Source organism: Podarcis bocagei, assembly GCF_964188305.1.
Source record: "Podarcis bocagei genome assembly, chromosome: 1".
In the NCBI taxonomy this organism is placed as follows: domain Eukaryota; kingdom Metazoa; phylum Chordata; class Lepidosauria; order Squamata; family Lacertidae; genus Podarcis; species Podarcis bocagei.
Window position 1 is genome coordinate 267,340 of NC_138125.1, and position 18,236 is coordinate 285,575.

The 18,236-nt window shown below is 47.0% G+C and overlaps 1 protein-coding gene across 1 annotated transcript; it reads right to left on the reverse strand.

The window, feature by feature from the left end:
• Nucleotides 1-2,767: 2,767 nt before the first annotated feature.
• Nucleotides 2,768-10,565, reverse strand: LOC308588030 (uncharacterized protein). Its single transcript, XM_081196193.1, has 7 exons — nt 10,438-10,565; nt 9,884-9,970; nt 7,580-8,074; nt 7,342-7,417; nt 6,818-6,900; nt 5,563-5,689; nt 2,768-4,607 (listed from the first exon to the last, which is right to left on the reverse strand). The coding sequence occupies exons 3-7, from the start codon at nt 8,003-8,005 to the stop codon at nt 3,016-3,018; spliced, it is 2,304 nt and encodes a 767-aa protein (XP_081052319.1). The 5' UTR covers nt 8,006-8,074; nt 9,884-9,970; nt 10,438-10,565; the 3' UTR covers nt 2,768-3,015.
• Nucleotides 10,566-18,236: the final 7,671 nt, after the last annotated feature.

Consider the following 18,236-nt stretch of genomic DNA (forward strand, 5'->3'; position numbering starts at 1 on the left):
TGGTATTTGGATCTTTGCTATCTGCTACCTGCTCTCTGCTTTCTGAAGCTATGCCACTGGGCTGCCCCTCCTCCCTCTCACATTCCAGTGTCCTTATCTCTCTTTTCCTGCTTTGATTCCCAGCCTCTGTCAGCTCCTGAACGAAGTGACGCCTTGGAAGACACCACGTTCAGAGCCCATGAGGAAGGGGCAGTGTCAGCATGGGCGTTGAAGTCCCCCAAAACCAATAGGTTAGGGAACTCCAAGGCCCAGCCTGCCACCGCCTCCAGCAGGCCTGACAGGGTGGCTGCCAGTGCTCTAGGTGGTCGATATACCCGCCAGACAGCCAGCCTCTCCTTGGTGCCCCACACCAGGCCAACACATTCAATGCCGGAGATCTGTGGCTCTGGCAGAACCCTGAAAGAGCAATTCTCCTGGATTAACGACGACACCCCTCCCCCCAACCCACAGTCCGCGATTGAACTACGCTCTATTCTGGTCTTGCTTTCAAATGTGAACTGTTGACAGTGCAAAAAGATATAATTGCAACTGTTCACTTTGCAAAGGAAACCATCATTTGTAGTTACCATCTTTTTCCATGTGTTAGTCAATGTTTTTTGCTTTAAAAAACTTACTCAAAAATTGAGGTTTGTCTTATACACGGATGGTGAACCCCAAATTAAGAAATCAAAATTTTAAACATCAAACATAACTTTGATATTTTCCTAAATATTCAAAACTCTGGTATTTTTAGTATTGTATATTTAAACATCACTGGCAGTGAGCTTTTTTTAGGTGATTGCAAGCTTGCCTCCACCCCCCTCCATCTGCCACCACTGCGCCAAGCCCACTCGTGCCTGAACCTGAGCCCGAGCCATTATACCTTCTATTTGTATATGACTGAGGGGGGGGGGGGAGGCATTCATCCAGAAACAGTGAAAAGATTCCAGAACAGTCGTATATAAGTGGGATTGGCACTCTGAGCATGCACAGCTTCAGCTGCAAGTGCTGATAAAAGCAGAACTTTTGTTTTTTTTCCTTTTGCAAACAACTGACCAACAAATGCTGCCTACAAACTGTAGTGTCATGACTGCCTATAGACTGTGTCCGCCTGCGAGACTTAAGTATGACGTTACAGCTCTTGCTATAATGATTGTAAATAGTGTTACCGTGAAGCATTTATGACCAGTTAAGCAATAAAACACGTGACTGAGTTTTACGGTGTCTGTGAATGTTTCTTCTCAAAGTGTAGCTTCAACTGCTGACGACTGCTTCCAGAAACTCAGCAGAAGGACTGAAAGCAGCTAACAAGGAGCCTACACATGAGTATACTCATGCAGCAAAAGTGTGATGGACTGTGACCTTTAATACTCCTTGGAGGAAAAGGTGGTATAAAAAGGCAATAAATGATTTTTAATAAGGACAAATGTAAGGTTCTGCACTAACACAGGAATAATCAGCTGCACATATATACAATGGGTAATACTTGGCTTGACACGAGTCAGCAGTGTGATGCTGCAGTCAAAAAGGCTAATGTCTGCATCAACTGAAGTATAGTGTCCAGTTCAAGGTCAGACTAGTCCTTGGACAGACTACACCTGGAATACTGTGTCCAGTTATGTGCAGAGGAGGGTGGTTAAGATGATCAAGGGTCTGGAAAACAAGCCTTGTGAGGAATGGTTTAGGGAACTGGCTGTGTTTAGCCTCGAAAAGAGGAGGCTGAGATGGTGGAAATAGCTCAAGGAAGAGCTTTCTGGTGGTGGAAGCTGTTAAACAGTGAAATGAACTCCCTCAGAGGGTGGGGGGTGCTCCTTCATTGGAGGATTTTAAGCAGAGGCTGGATGGTCATGTCATGGATGCTTCAGCCAAGATTCTTACATTGCAGGAGGTTGAACTAGATCAACCTTGTTGTTGTTTAGTCGTTTAATTGTGTCCGACTCTTCGTGACCCCATGGACCAGAGCACACCAGGCCCTCCTGTCTTCCACTGTCTCCCACAGTTTGGTCAGACTCATGTTTGTAGCTTCGAGAACACTGTCCAACCATCTCGTCCTCTGTCGTCCCCTTCTCCTTGTGCCCTCCATCTTTCCCAACATCAGGGTCTTTTCCAGGGAGTCTTCTCTTCTCCTGAGGTGGCCAAAGTCTTGGAGCCTCAGCTTCAGGATCTGTCCTTCCAGTGAGCACTTAGGGCTAATTTCCTTAAGAATGGATACGTTTGATCTTCTTGCAGTCCATGGAACTCTCAAGAGTCTCCTCCAGCACCATAATTCAAAAGCATCAATTCTTCGGCGATCAGCCTTCTTGATGGTCCAGCTCTCACTTCCATACATCACTACTGGGAAAACCATGGCTTTAACTATATGGACCTCTGTTGGCAAGGTGATGTCTCTGCTTTTTAAGATGCTGTCTAGGTTTGCCATTGCCTTTCTCCCAAGAAGCAGGCGTCTTTTAATTTCGTGACTACTGTCACCATCTGCAGTGATCATGGAGCCCAAGAAAGTAAAATCTCTCACTGCCTCCATTTCTTCCCCTTCTATTTGCCAGGAGGTGATGGGACCAGTGGCCATGATCTTAGTTTTTTTGATGTTGAGCTTCAGACCATATTTTGCGCTCTCCTCTTTCATTCCTCCTCAGGTTCTTTAATTCCTCCTCACTCACTTCATGGATCACTGCCTTGCCGTGGTGAAGGGGCTTGAATAACTCGGAGAAGCTATGAGCTATGCCGTGCAGGGCCACCCAAGATGGACAGGTCATAGTGGAGTTTTGACCAAACGTGATCCACCTGGAGCAGGAACTGGCAAGCCACTCCAGTATCCCTGCCAAGAAAACTCCATGGACAAAGACAAGAGATTAACCTTAGGGTCCCTTCCAATGCTACAATTCTATGATTCTCCCCATGGTGAATTATTTAATGGGACGTGAGCTTGGTGCTCTTACTGAAGTTCTTTCCACATTCCAAGCACTGATATGGTTTCTCCCCTGTATGAATTCTTCGATGGACCACGGGATTCCCCTTGGAATTGAAGTTGTTTCCACATCACAAGCATTTTAATGGTTTCACCCCTGTATGAATTCTTTCATGTGAAGTGAGACTTCCTTTCCAGGTGAATCTCTTTCCACATTCCAAGCACTGATATGGTTTCTCCCTGCTGTGAGTTTTTTGATGGGAAGTGCGATGGGAATTTCGACTGAATCTCTTTCCACATTCCAAACACTGATACGGTTTTTCCCCTGTATGAATTCTTTGATGGGAAGTGAGATTTTCCTTTTGGTTGAATCTCTTTCCACATTCCAAGCACTGATATGGTTTCTCCCCTGTATGAATTCTTTGATGGGAAGTGAGAGTCCCCTTGGAATTGAAGCTGTTTCCACATTCAACACACTGATATGGTTTCTCCCCAGTGTGAATTCTTTGATGGGCTGTGAGATGCGCCCTCTTACTGAAGCTCTTTCCACATTCCAAGCACTGATATGGTTTCTCCCCCGTATGAATTCTTTGATGGGAAATGAGATGGGTGTTCTGATTGAAGCTCTTTTCACATTCCAAACACTGATATGGTTTCTCCCCTGTATGAATTCTTTGATGGGAAGTGACACTTTCTTTCCGACTAAAGCTCTTTCCACATACCAAGCACTGATAGGGTTTCTCTCCGCTGTGAATTCTTTGATGGGAAGTGAGATTATCCTTCCGAATGAAGCTCTTTCCACATTCCAAGCACCTATATGGCTCTTCCCCTCTGTGAATTCTTTCATGTGATGTGAGATGGGAGTTCCGACTGAAGCTCTTTCCACATTCCAAACATTGATATGGTTTTTCCCCTGTATGAATTATTTGATGGGAAGTGAGACTTACTTTCCAGGCGAAGCTCTCGCCACATTCTAAGCACTGATATGGTTTCTTCCCAGTATGAATTCTTTGATGGGAAGTGAGACCTTCCTTCTGGGTGAATCTCTTTCCACATTCCAAACACTGATACGGTTTCTCCCCTGTATGAATTCTTTGATGGGAAGTAAGATTTACCTTCCAAGTGAAGCTCTTTCCACATTCTAAGCATTGATATGGTTTCTCCCCTGTATGAATTCTTTGGTGGGAAATGAGGCTTTCCTTGCAGGTGAAACTCTTTCCACATTCAAAGCACTGATAGGGATTCTCCCCACTGTGAGTTCTTTGATGGGAAGTGAGTGGGCCCTTCTGACTGAAGCTCTTTCCACATTCAATGCACTGATACGGTTTCTCACCACTGTGAGTTCTTTGATGGGAAGTGAGATGGAAGTTCCGACTAAAGCGCTTTCCACATTCCAAGCACTGATATGGTTTCTCCCCTGTATGAATTATTTGATGGGAAGTGAGACTTGCCTTCCAGGTGAAGCTCTTTCCACATTCCAAGCAATGATATGGTCTCTCCCCGCTGTGAGTTCTTTGATGGGAAATGAGATAGGAGCTTTGACTGAAGCTTTTTCCACATTCCAAGCACTGACAGAGTTTCTTCTCAATGGGATTTTTTTGATGGGAAGAGGAATGGAAGCTCTGACTGAAGCTTTCTCCACACACCATATAGTTATATGGCTTCTCCACTGTGTGGATTTTGCAGTGGTCTCTCTTGTTCTTAATTTCCAATTCATCAGCACCTGCGACAATAAGAGAAATGGATTAGAGCCTTAGGAAGAAACTGAGCCCCAGATTATTGAACAATGATAATCAATGCTTGTGAGAGAGAAAAAAGAGAAGGGAGTTAGACAATTATTTATTCATTCATTTATTGATAATTATTATTATTATTATTGTTGTTGTTGTTGTTGTTGTTGTTGTTGTTGTTGTTGTTATTATTAATACCCTGCCCATCTGGCTGGGTTTCACCAGCCACCCTGGACAGCTTCCAACAAAATATTAAAATACAATAATCTGTCCAACACTAAAAGCTTTCCTAAACAGGGGTGCCTTCAGATGTCTTCTAAAAGTCTGGTACTTGTTTTTCTCTTTGACAACTGGTGGGAGGGTGTTCCACAGGGCAGGTGCCACTACCGAGAAGGCCCTCTGCCTGATTCTCTGTAACTTGGCTTCTCGCAATGAAGGAACCGCCAGAAGGCCCTCTGCACTGGACCTCAGTGTCCAGGCAGAACGATGGGGGTGGAAACACTCCTTCAGGTATACTGGACCGAGGTTCTGATTTGAAAGAGAGGTAGAGCTGGATATTATATACATACTGATGAACACCCAGGTCTTACTACAAGGTTCAGTGTCTTTGTATTAACTGACATATTTATAGGAACCTGAGGTCAATAAAGCCTGACTCTTTTCTGGGATGGATTTTGCTTTGCCCAATCATGGACTCTTCTCCATCTCCAATGTTAGTTTTCTCTTGAGTCAACCAAAAACCCTGACAGAAGCTGTTTCAACTTTCCTAACAGCTCCGAAGCCTAACTGGAGGGAGAATATGCACAGACAAAACAGTTGATAGTCCTCCATTGGGGAGTTAGAATCCTTGATGCTGTAGATGGTGCTGTTGAGCTCCATCCAATTACTGGAGGTTTGTCACAATACTCAATATCAAAACAGAAATTATGAAGCAAGAGGGAGTCTTACTGAGAGAGTCCATGACCTCACGATTCTCCTCCATGACTTCCTTATGCAGAGTTCTCTGGTCAGGATCCAGCAACACCCATTCCTCATCTGTGAAATGAACAGCAACATCTTCAAAGCACACTGGACCCTAAAAGAAAAAGGTTGTTCTCTTAGACAGCATGAAGAATATAAACTGTACACTGCTCTGCTATTTTCTCCCTGTGAATTGCTGTGTTGTTTTAATTGGATGGGTTCGCTGCACATTTCAATTATGTGAGCTTGTTTTAACATTTTAATGGATTTTTTGTTGTGTATTTTAATGATGGGTATTAATTTTGTGTAATAGGGTGGAACTTCAAATCCTTCTCTCTGTGCAAGCATTCCAGCTTGCCAGATGGAAAGATCCCCACTCCACTCCCCAATGCGCTGTTCTTGGCGGGGGGGGGCTCCCAATGCCCTAAAGCCAACTGCAAGGGGTGCATGGGGGCACAAGGAGTGGGAGGAAAGGGAGCTGAGCCCCATTGTGCAACTGATGTGGCTGGCTAGAGGACTCCTGGCCACTGCTTAGAAGCCTGTCTTAGAATTCAACAATAAATATATAAATAAAAGTGCAACAACATACCGTATTTTTCACTCCATAAGATGCACTTTTTTCCTCTTAAAAACTAAGGGGAAATGTCTGTGTGTTTTATGGAGCGAATGTGTAGTCCCTGGGGCTGGGGGGGGGGACCCGGGCTTCCCCCACCAGCCCCGCAAGCTCTGGGAGCGGAGGCAAGGCTGCGCGCAACCTTGCCGCCGCTCCCTTACCTGTTCTGGGGGCTGGGGTCGGGGGAAGCTCGGGCTTCCCCTGCCCCAGCCCTGTGGCTAAAAACAAAGCCAAGGCTCCAGCCGGGAGAGGTTGCGCACAGCTAAAAACGAAGCCAAGACAGCGAACCCGGGCTTCACCTGACAGCTCCAGAAGCCTGTCCGCTGCTCTTTGGGGCTGGGGTGGGGAATAAGATTCCCCCCCCCCTAAAAACTAGGTGTGCCTTATGGTCCAGTGTGCCCTATGGAGCGAAAATTACGGTAAATAATACTAGCCACACTCAGAAACCTAGTTAAGGAGAGGTGGCTGTTGATTATTCACAGCACACAAATCTTCTGGCATGGCATGTTCAGACTTTGTTAAGGGCAGTTTCACAGCAGCAAGAGGAGGGGGAGAGATTCATTTGGGCCCGGAGGCACCCAGCCAGCCCCACCCCTCAGCCTCTTTCCCCACAAGGCTTCTTCCTCCTACTTGATCTGGTTCCACAGCCGCTGCTTCCCCTCCAGCACCATGAAAAGATGGAGGAGCATGTCTTGATGGCATCATTTGGTCACCTGTAAGTAAGAAGGCAAGTAGGAAGACACAGGTGCATGCTTCTCTCAGAGGTTAAGCAGCACGACTCTTAACTTCAGATGGGCCTTACATAAAGTCTTGCCTGCTGAGTGCATTTGGATGTTTGTACTCATTTCACATTTTCATGCTACAAAAATGGGTCTCCTCTCCTTGGGGTTCTTGGGACTCAGCTACACAGCCACAAATAAAAGGCTTTAAGTGTGTTTTCAGTGCAATATGCAATGTGACATTAAATGACGGTGGTGAGCCTTATGGAAAATTCAATGTATTTTTAAAAAAGCATTTTCAGAACAGTTTTTGTGTGTGTGTAGACTCCATGTTGGGCCCAAATGTCTTCCTCAAAAGAATTCAAAGAACCCATTATATTCGTTTCAAAATCAATAGCATGTGCCAAAATGTAGAAAGAACTCATCAATCCTTACCCAACAGCCTCTCTCTGGTTTCCAACAGAGTCCTCTCTGAGGAATCCAAGCCCTTTTCTGCAAACAGTTTCTTTCCCTGAAAGAGCAACAAGGATTTAAAACAGAGAAGCTGGAGAAGTACTGGAAAAGGAATGGCAGAGGCATTCCTTGGATGCTTTCCAAAAAAGGATGGGATTTAGGGATGTTCTCCCTCATGTTTGGAGCCCCTTAGGAGCATCCAGAGGAAAGTCTCTCTCACCTGCTGCTCTGCCTGCTTCCTCTCCTCTGCCTGACTCAGGAGAAAACCTTCAGCCAGGGCCACTGCCTGGGAACTGGTCTCTGCTCCACATTCCCTCACCCAGCACTCCATCTCTAGTGGAAGGACAGCCAGGAACTGCTCCATGATCACCAGGTCCAGCATCTGAACTTTTGTATGCCTTTCTGGCTTCAGCCACTGACCATCAAGACGGTAAAATTGGTTGCAAACTTCTCGGGGTCCTTCAGTCTCCAGGGAACAGAGCTGCCTGAACTGCTGGCTCTGCACCTCTGAGCAGAGGGTGTCCTCCTCACCCAGGACCTTCTGCAGCGAGTTTCCCCAGAAACTCCCACTGCTCCCAGTTTTGATAGCATGGCCTCTTCCTGCTTCAGGGTCAGCTGAGTCTTGCTCATCCATTTGTGCTCTCATGAAGCCTCGCGGAGATCCCTTTTTCTTCTGCCAAGTTCTGTCTGTCCCAATTAGAAGCACTAGCAAGTCCTACAAAACAAGTGCATTGTTCTGTTATAAAACTGGTACACTGTCAGGAGAAGAAAAATGTTCCCTGAGTAAGCGTGGACTTACTAGGAACCAGGGTTGGACTGCACCACAGCACAGACTCTGAGCTTTCTCTAAAAGAAAAAGGAAGACTTTAGCCCTCCTAGAAGTAATGTTGCCACACAAAATGTGCAGACAACTGAGGGCATTTCTGTGAGATGAATACCCCGCTTGTTCCTGCCTTTCAGTCAATGCATGAGGTCAGAACTGCGACTGACGAGTGAGCACCAAGTGCATTGTGGACACTAGGCTGTGGGGGGGGGGTCCTAAACCTGGGGCCCTCAAAAGCTGCTCTCCGTCCTGTCCTCCCCCGCTAAACACACATTTCTTTCCTGTTTCTGTCTCATTTTCTAGCACTTGGAATCTCCAATGTTCTCAAAACATACTACTGGTGTGGGGTCTCCCCTTTTTTCTTCTGAGGGCCAGATACTTACCTGGCCAACCCCCTGAGGATGACGGGGGTAAAGTTCAAAGCACGTGGGGGTGGAGCCAAGGGACAGCGCTAAAAAGCAAGTAAAGAAACACTCATCTTATTTCTGAGATCGTAAGTTGTTTTAAACGGTTTTAATGTGGTTTTTAATGTTGTAATCTGCCCTGGGGACTGAAGGTGAAGGGTGGATTAATAATGATGATGCAGATGATGATGATGGTGTGACAAAGCTTAACCCACACACAGCCATATATGCCTGGGGGTACTCCTGAATCCAGCATGGTCACTTGAGGCTCAGGTGGCCTCAGGGACTAGCAGTGCCCATTTCCAGCTCTGGGCTAGTTTGCCATCTCTGTCCCTTTGGGACTGTGACGAGGTGTCCCTTGTAATCCATGCTCTGAATCAGATTGAATTACTGCAATGCCCTCTGTGTGAAACTGTCCTTGAAGAGAAGAAGAGGAGGAGGAGGAGGAGGAGGAGAAAGAAGAAGTTTGGACTTGATATCCCACCTTTCACTTCCCTTAAGGAGTCTCAAAGCGGCTCACATTCTCCTTTCCCTTCCTCCCCCACAACAAACACTCTGTGAGGCTGAGAGACTTCAGAGAAGTGTGACTAGCCCAAGGTCACCCAGCAGCTGTGTGTGGAGGAGCGGAGACGCGAACCCAGTTCACTGGATTATGAGTCCACCACTCTTAACCACTACACCACGCTGTAGGAGGACTTGGAAGATGGTCCAAAATGCAGTGACCAGATTATTGGCTAGCTGGTGGGCTCGCTCTCTTTATTAACTGTATTTATATCCCACCTTTTTCTCCAAAAAGCTCTACTTGGCATACACCCCTCCTCATTTAATCCCCACAATGACCTGAGAACACATTCACTTGCTTTTTTAAAACTGCTGCATTGGTTGTGAGTTCATTTCTGAGCCCCATTCAAGGTGCTCACATTATCTGAAGAACCACCTCCTTCTCTAAAATACCCATTGGATGTTTTTGGATTGGGAGAGGTCTTGGTAGTCTCACCATGCTCAGAGTTTTGGAAGGGGGATGTCCCAAGAGAGGCATTCCTTGGTTGGGGAATTCCTTCCCACAAAGGCACATCTGGCACCTTCCGCTATTCACCAAAGCCTCTGACACCGCAGACATGTGTTTACAGGACCACCCTATTCCTGTGACTGTATTTTGCTTCAACTCTGTTTAATGTTGATTTTAAAAATTGCTGTATCCTGCCCTGGATAATAAATGGAGTAGTAGTAAAAATAGTGATAACAATAACAACAAGAACAGCAATAACATACATCCTCAAGAAAGTGGGCAACTTGCCTGCTGGAATTTGCAGAGGTTTTGTTGCCCCTTGAGGTTACAGAAGAAAACACACACATCATCAGTATTTGGCTCAATCTGGTTGATCTAAATTTAAATGTAAACATAAATCATCATCTTCACTTTGAGCCTCCCTCCCACAACTCATCAATAGACCAACATTTCCATTAAGAATCACAGATTTGTGGAGTTGGAAGGGACCATGAGGGCATCTGGCATTCTTCCATTTGCAACATGAAAGGGGGGGGGGGGGAGTTAACCTAAGAGCAACCACAAGCTTGCCTCTCTGGGAGTTTGGCTATGCTATGTTGCTTCTGTTTAAACCAATTCAGGAACCAAGGAATCGAACCAAGGAATCCTACGTTGAACACTCATAATGAAACATATATTGCAGATATTCCTGCAGATGTATTTTGCTACTTTTGTGATATACAAATGACGTGAGAAGACTCGGTCTAATTATTGGTATCATTCATTACTTCTATTATCCTTGTTTATAAAGTTCAATAAAAAGTTATTCAAAGAAGAAAGGAAAAAGCACGCCCAGGCCACACCTGCAATGTACCTTCAAAGCAGAATCGGACCCTGTGAAAGAGCCATGGCTTCCAAAGAATCCCGGGGAACGGGGTTAGTGCGGAATGTTGGGAATGTCCATCCTCCTGCTGCAGATGTGTGGGATTGTTATATCACATGCCTGCATTTACATTCCGGCCCTGATTGTTGGAGCTGCCAGGCGAGGTTCCCCCGTCCCCCCCCCCCCGGGGGTTAACAACCCGCCCTTCTTGCCAGCTCGGAGGCCCTGCCTGCCTCCTGCGGGAGGGAGATCCATAGCTCACCGCAGGAAGACGCGCTTTCTTTTCTCGCCTTCAGTCTTCCGACCGTCTTTCTCTACGGAGTGCAGGGCTCAGGTTTTCGTTTTCATTTTTTGCATAGACATTTATGTCCAAATGCTTCTGCCTGGCTACCCGGCCTGTGAATACTCAATCTGCTTTGTCTCTCGTTCTTTGCACGCCCGTTTCCCCCGACCCAGAGCAGCGCCTGGACCCCGAGGAAGAGCCGAGGTGCTCAGCTCCCTCCTGCCCTGGGGGGCCCCCGCGCACCCCGGCTCCCCCGCCCCCGGGGGAAGAAAGACTCACCCTCCGAGGCTCCCAGGAGGAGAGAGACCAGCGAGGGACCTGCGCCCGCCTTCCTCTCTAGGAATCCGGCGCCATGCCTTTTAACCCTTCGCTTGGGCTCGGGATGTCTTCCTCTCTTGTCCTCTCTAGGAATCCGGCGCCATGCCTTTTAACCCTTCGCTTGGGCTCGGGATGCCTTCCTCTCTTGTCCTCTCTAGGAATCCGGCGCCATGCCTCTTAACCCTTCGCTCGGGCTCGGGATGCCTTCTTTTCCTGTCCTCTCTAGGAATCCGGCGCCATGCCTTTTAACCCTTCGCTCGGGCTCGGGATGCCTTCTTTTCCTGTCCTCTCTAGGAATCCGGCGCCATGCCTTTTAACCCTTCGCTCGGGCTCGGGATGCCTTCCTCTCTTGTCCTCTCTAGGAATCCGGCGCCATGCCTTTTAACCCTTCGCTCGGCCGCGGGATGCCTTCCTCTCTTGTCCTCTCTAGGAATCCGGCGCCATGCCTCTTAACCCTTCGCTTGGGCTCGGGATGCCTTCTTTTCCTGTCCTCTCTAGGAATCCGGCGCCATGCCTTTTAACCCTTGGCAAGCCTAGCGCGCCCAGCTCCGCCGCCGCCCCCTGGCCCAGGAGGGAGTTCCTGCCTTGTTCTCTTTGGGGGATTCCCTGGGCTTGGCGGCTGAGCGGCTCTTGTTTCTTTAAGACCCTTATTAACATCTCAGCAAGGGCTTTGCGGAGCTCAGGGGTTTCCTGTAGCGGACAAGGAAGGTTCTTGCCTTTGGACTAGTTTGAATGGCGGGAAAGGAGAGAGCGGGAAGGAGTCCTTTCTTTGGGACTGCGCCGCCAGTGCTGCCGCCAACAGACAAGGAAGAGAGTCTCTCCAGCCCCCAGCCCTGCTCTTCAACTGCCTGCAATATCGGGGGGAACTTCCCGGTCTGCCTTCTAGGGCTGTTGTAAGAAGGACGGGGTTTGTTCTTAAGGAGGCGCTTCGGAATATACTATGCAGAGGTCTGGCTTATCTCCCGATGTTCTGCCACCCCATCTTTCCTTGGCGTGGCTCTGGCGCTGCCCAAACACCCCTGCACCACCACCCTCCCCCTATGAGATGGGTCTGGACTGGGTCCTGCACCAAACTCCCTCTTATTTCCTGCTGAGAGCTCCTCTTTGAACACTTCTCTCCTAAGGTAGCAAAGAATGAGGGGTGTGGTGGAATACAAAGGATTTATTGAAAAATAAACAAGGGTTTCAAGATAACTGTGTAAAAATGTTCATTTTTGTTACTTTATTACAGCAGGAGCAATGGGGAGTATAATGCTATTTCTATAGTACTAATCTAACCAACCTGCTTCAGAACTGCCACTGCTCTCTCCCCTCTGTTAAGGAAAAAATCCAGGGTGAGAGACTACTCAACAGCCCAGCTTGCCAGGGTGCAAGTCCCCCGCGGTTCTATGTGGTCAGTAAAAGAAAGAAGTTCCAGCCAAGTAATTTGGAGCAAAACAGTGATCAGTAGACCAGGATCTTTATTGCTGCACAGCAGGTTCCCACACGGAGTGAGAACCCCAGCATAGATTACACGCTCATTTAAGACCTTCCCCCACTTCCCATAAGACCTTTCCAGAAGCATCATTGATACATCACTGATACACCATCAACATGTCATAAAGAGGGAGAGGGATCTTGAGGTTACCCAAGTTCATCAACTTGCTCCGCTTATCAGATTTAGTCCCAGACACCTTAAGTACCCGCCACCCAAAGAACAATGGGTACTATGTATATCCTTGTCCCCCAGCCTTCCCGATTGGGCTTTGGGAACACCCTGCCTCAGCAAACCCATCAGCGGATCTCCATTGTTTTGCTGTGTATGGGACTGCATGCCTCAGGGATTATGGAGGCAGGGGAAGCCTGGATTCCCTTCTTCCAGAGGAGTCATTAGTCACTACAACCAAGGAAATGGTTGTGTATGTATGGTGCCCTGTGTCAAAGGTCATTGTCCTGGCCTTAGAGGCTATGGTGGGGACGTGGAATTTGGGGGAAGTTGTTTAACTGCCCCCCCCCCCCCGTTCCTGGTTTTAACACCTCCAACTGTCTTACCCAAGAGGCTGCTGAGGCCACCTTGGCTGAGATTCCTGCAAGACCTGCTCCCTGCTTTAAAGGCCTTTTCCCACCTAGCCTGGGAGCCTTGGGCCCTGACTTCTGCTGCAAAAGCTGAAGCTGCTGAACAGAATCTTTGGCTTAGGAGGTTGTTTTTGTGAGTCAGGTCTGTTCCTGCTGGGTTTTTCTTCTTCTTCAGATCTTGTGATTTATGAGGAAATTGTTCAGTTTGGTTGTATATTTTGGTTGTGTATTTTTTAATTATTTATGTATTGCTTATGACTATGGGAAGGGCTGGGCGATGGGCTCCGCGGGGTGGTGAATGCTTTCCTCTGTGTTTCAGTTCTCCCAAGGACCACAGACCCTGAGTGAGGCCTGGAACCCCTTGGACTCTTGCTGCAGCTCAGCAGAGTGGGGGTGGCACCCAACTTTTGTAACATTATCATCATCATTGATTAAATGTATGCTGCCCTATACCTGTAGACCTCAGGGTGCCTCCTCATCACTCTCCTCCCCTCTGGTTGTACCACTTCTTGTAATCTGCTCCTCTGGTTCTCCTTCCTGCTCAGCATCTGTGCTAGGAGGTCTGACAGTAGACGGTAGATCTGGAATGCTATACATCAATTCAGGGCTTGCATTTCCCCCCTCTGAATCATCAGATAAGAGTATCACAGGTCCTCTCTTGTCAGCTTTCCTGTGTTTGTCAAAATGAACCACTTGTCTTGTGCTGACTTTCCTTGTATTCAAGTCCATCACCCTTCATCCTTTGTTCCCTAGAGCATAGCCAATCATCATAGTTTCTTCTGCTCTGAAATCTACACTGTGGAGCCTGCTGGAAAGTGTAGTCTGCTCAGCAGGGCCACCCACGGCAATGGGCAGAAGCACCGACTGCTTCTTCCAGGGGGCACTGTACTTGACTTTCCCTCCTTTTTTACTGTGTAGCAGGAGACCCCCCCCCATTACAATGTAATGCACAAGCACCACACACACACCTCCCACCTTCCCCGACCCCGGAGATGCCCCTTTAGAGGGGCATCCCTTAGAAAAGCCTTCCGTAAATAAGGAAGCGCTACTTTGACAGCTCTCCGTATTGGAACCCTTTTCGCTATATCAAACCCTCTTCGCCCTATTCTTTGAATGGGTAGACCAATTCCCTGAACTCGAGGTCAATCGGCGGCCGCTTCAGCCGATCAGCGTTACTGAACAGCGCCCTTTGTGGTGGCTACGCAGGTACTGCAGGCTAATGCGCACCCTTCCCAATACTTTGACAGCTCTCAATACAAAGTTTCCGGGTTTAATTGACCGTGACTAATCCAATCAAACCTTCATGGATCACTGCCTTGCCGTGGCAAAGGGGCTTGAATAACTCAGAGAAGCTATGAACTATGCCAAGCAGGGCACCCAAGATGGACAGGTCATAGTGGAGAGTTTGGACCAAATGTGAACCACCTGGAGGAGGAACTGGCAAGCCACTCCAGTATCCCTGCCAAGAAAACTCCATGGACAAAGACAACAGGCATATAAAAGTTATGATGCTGGAAGATGAGCCCCTCAGGTCGGAAGGCATCCAACATGCTACTGGGGAAGAGCGGAGGACAAGTACAAGTAGATCCAGAGCTGATGAAGCGGCTGGGCCAAAGCCGAAAGGACGCTCAGTTGCGGATATGCCTGGAAGCGAAAGGAAAGTCCAATGCTGTAAAGAAAAATATTGCATAGGAACCTGGAATGTAAGAACCATGAACCTGGGTAAGTTGGATGTGGTCAAAAATGAGATGGCAAGAATAAATATTGACATCCTGGGCATCAGTGAACTAAAATGGACGGGAATGGGCGAATTCCGTTCGGATGACCATCATATCTACTACTGTGGGCAAGAATCCCAAAAAGGAAATGGAGTGGCCCTCATAGTCAACAAAAGAGTGGCGAAAGCTGTACTGGGATGCAATCTCAAAAATGATAGAATGATCTCGATACGAATCCAAGGCAGACCTTTTAACATCACAGTAATCCAAGTTTATGCACCAACTACTGGTGCTGAAGAAACTGAAATAGAGCAATTCTATGAATACTTACAACACCTTATAGAAGTGACACCAAAGAAGGATGTTCTTCTCATTATAGGGGATTGGAATGCTAAAGTAGGGAATCAAGAGATAAAAGGAACAACTGGCAAGTTTGGCCTTGGAGATCAAAACGAAGCAGGGCAAAGGCTAATAGAGTTCTGTCAAGAGAACAAGCTGGTCATCACAAACACGCTTTTCCAACAACACAAGAGACGACTCTACACATGGACATCACCAGATGAGCAGCATCGAAATCAGATTGATTATATTCTCTGCGGCCAAAGATGGAGAAGCTCTATACAGTCAGCAAAACCAAGACCTGGAGCTGACTATGGCTCAGATCATCAGCTTCTTATAGCAAAATTCAAGCTTAAACTGAAGAAAGTAGGAAAAACCACTGGGCCGGTAAGATACAATCTAAGTCAAATCCCTTATGAATACACAGTGGAAGTGAGGAACAGGTTTAAGGATTTAGATTTGGTGGACAGAGTGCCTGAAAAACTATGGATGGAGGCTCGCAATATTATACAGGAGGCAGCAACAAAAACCATCCCAATGAAAAGGAAATGCAAGAAAGCAAAGTGGCTGTCCAACGAGGCCTTACAAATAGCGGGGGAGAGAAGGCAAGCAAAATGTGAGGGAGATAGTGAAAGATACAGGAAATTGAATGCAGATTTCCAAAAAATAGCAAGGAGAGACAAGAAGGCCTTCTTAAACGAGCAATGCAAAGAAATAGAGGAAAACAACAGAATGGGAAGAACCAGAGATCTGTTCAAGAAAATTGGAGATATGAAAGGAACATTTCGTACAAAGATTACCATAATAAAGGACAAAAGTGGTAAGGACCTAACAGAAGCAGAAGACATCAAGAAGAGGTGGCAAGAATACACAGAGGAATTATACCAGAAAGATATGGATGTCTCGTACACCCCAGGTAGTGTGGTTGCTGACCTTGAGCCAGACATCCTGGAGAGTGAAGTCAAATGGGCCTTAGAAAGCACTGCTAATAACAAGGCCAGTGGAAGTGATGGTATTCCAGCTGAACTATTTAAAATTTTAAAAGATGATGCTGTTAAGGTGCTACACTCAATATGCCAGCAAATTTGGAAAACTCAGCAGTGGCCAGAGGAATGGAGAAGATCAGTCTACATCCCAATCCCAAAGAAGGGCAGTGCCAAAGAATGCTCCAACTACCGCACAATTGCACTCATTTCACACGCTAGCAAGGTTATGCTTAAAATTCTGCAAGGAAGGCTCAAGCAGTATGTGGATCGAGAACTCCCAGAAGTGCAAGCTGAATTTCAAAGGGGCAGAGGAACCAGAGACCAAACTGCAAACATGCGCTGGATTATGGAGAAAGCTAGAGAGTTCCAGAAAGACATCTATTTCTGCTTCATTGACTATGCAAAACCTTTGACTGTGTCGACCACAGCAAACTATGGCAAGTTCTTAAAGAAATGGGAGTGCCTGATCACCTCATCTATCTCCTGAGAAATCTCTACGTGGGACAAGAAGCTACAGTTAGAACTGGATATGGAACAACTGATTGGTTCAAAATTGGGAAAGGAGTACAACAAGGCTGTATATTGTCTCCCTGCTTATTTAACTTATATGCAGAATTCATCATGCGAAAGGCTGGGCTGGATGAATCCCTAGTTGGAATTAAGATTGCCGGAAGAAATATCAACAACCTCAGATATGCAGATGACACAAGCTTGATGGCAGAAAGTGAGGAGGAATTAAAGAACCTTTTATTGAGGGTGAAAGAGGAGAGTGCAAAATATGGTCTGAAGCTCAACATCAAAAAAACGAAGATCATGGCCACTGGTCCATCACCTCCTGGCAAATAGAAGGGGAAGAAATGGAGGCAGTGAGAGATTTTACTTTCTTGGGCTCCATGATCAGTGCAGATGGTGACAGCAGTCACGAAATTAAAAGACGCCTGCTCCTTGGGAGAAAAGCAATGACAAACCTTGACAGCATCTTAAAAAGCAGAGACATCACCTTGCCAACAAAGGTCCGTATAGTAAAAGCTATGGTTTTCCCAGTAGTGATGTATGGAAGTGAGAGCTGGACCATAAAGAAGGCTGATCGCCAAAGAATTGAGGCTTTTGAATCATGGTGCTAGAGGAGACTCTTGAGAGTCCCATGGACTGCAAGAAGATCCAACCTCTCCTTTCTGAAGGAAATCAGCCCTGAGTGCTCACTGGAAGGACAGATCGTGAAGCTGAGGCTCCAACACTTTGGCCACCTCATGAGAAGAGAAGACTCCCTGGAAAAGACCCTGATGTTGGGAAAGATGGAGGGCACAAGGAGAAGGGGACAACGGAGGACGAGATGGTGGGACAGTGTTCTTGAAGCTACCAGCATGAGTTTGACCAAACTGGGGGAGGCAGTGGAAGACAGAAGTGCCTGGCGTGCTCTGGTCCAGGGGGTCACGAAGAGTCGGACATGACTAAACGACTAAAACAACAAAACAATCCAATCAAAATGTAGCAAGTTCTTCCGGAAGTGAACCTGTCTTTGAACTCCTTTTGACAGCTTTCGTTATAAATTCATTAAAAATCAGCCGGACGTTGGATTTACACCGGACCACTTTTATTTCACTTTATACAACAAGGACTATCAAAGGGGGGTGGCTTGGCACTGGTCAGCCATAATCCCTTAAACGAGAAGACACGTACTCTGCAGCCCTACCCAGTTGGCATGGCAACCTTGATAGACATCTTGATGGCTCAGACACAAGACTATCAAGAACACAACGGGCTGCATGCACCAGTGGATTCAACACGGACTATGACAAAAGAACAGTGATCGGATTCCCCCTCAGGGGGCAGGAAACTTTGCCTACCCTTTTGTCTTCTGAAAATGACTCATGGGGAGGGGGAGAAGGGGCACCGGCCAGGTGTCATGATACTCAGGTTGCCTGTGCAACCCCTCCCCTGACCCCTCCTGTTTTTAATGTAGTCATGATGTAGTTATGATGTATTTTTAGGGGTGTAACTTAGGGGATTAGAAGCTAATAAAAGTTAGGGTCTTCTTTTGTTCGGGGCTTCCATTTTGCTTCACCTTGTGGGCAGTGGG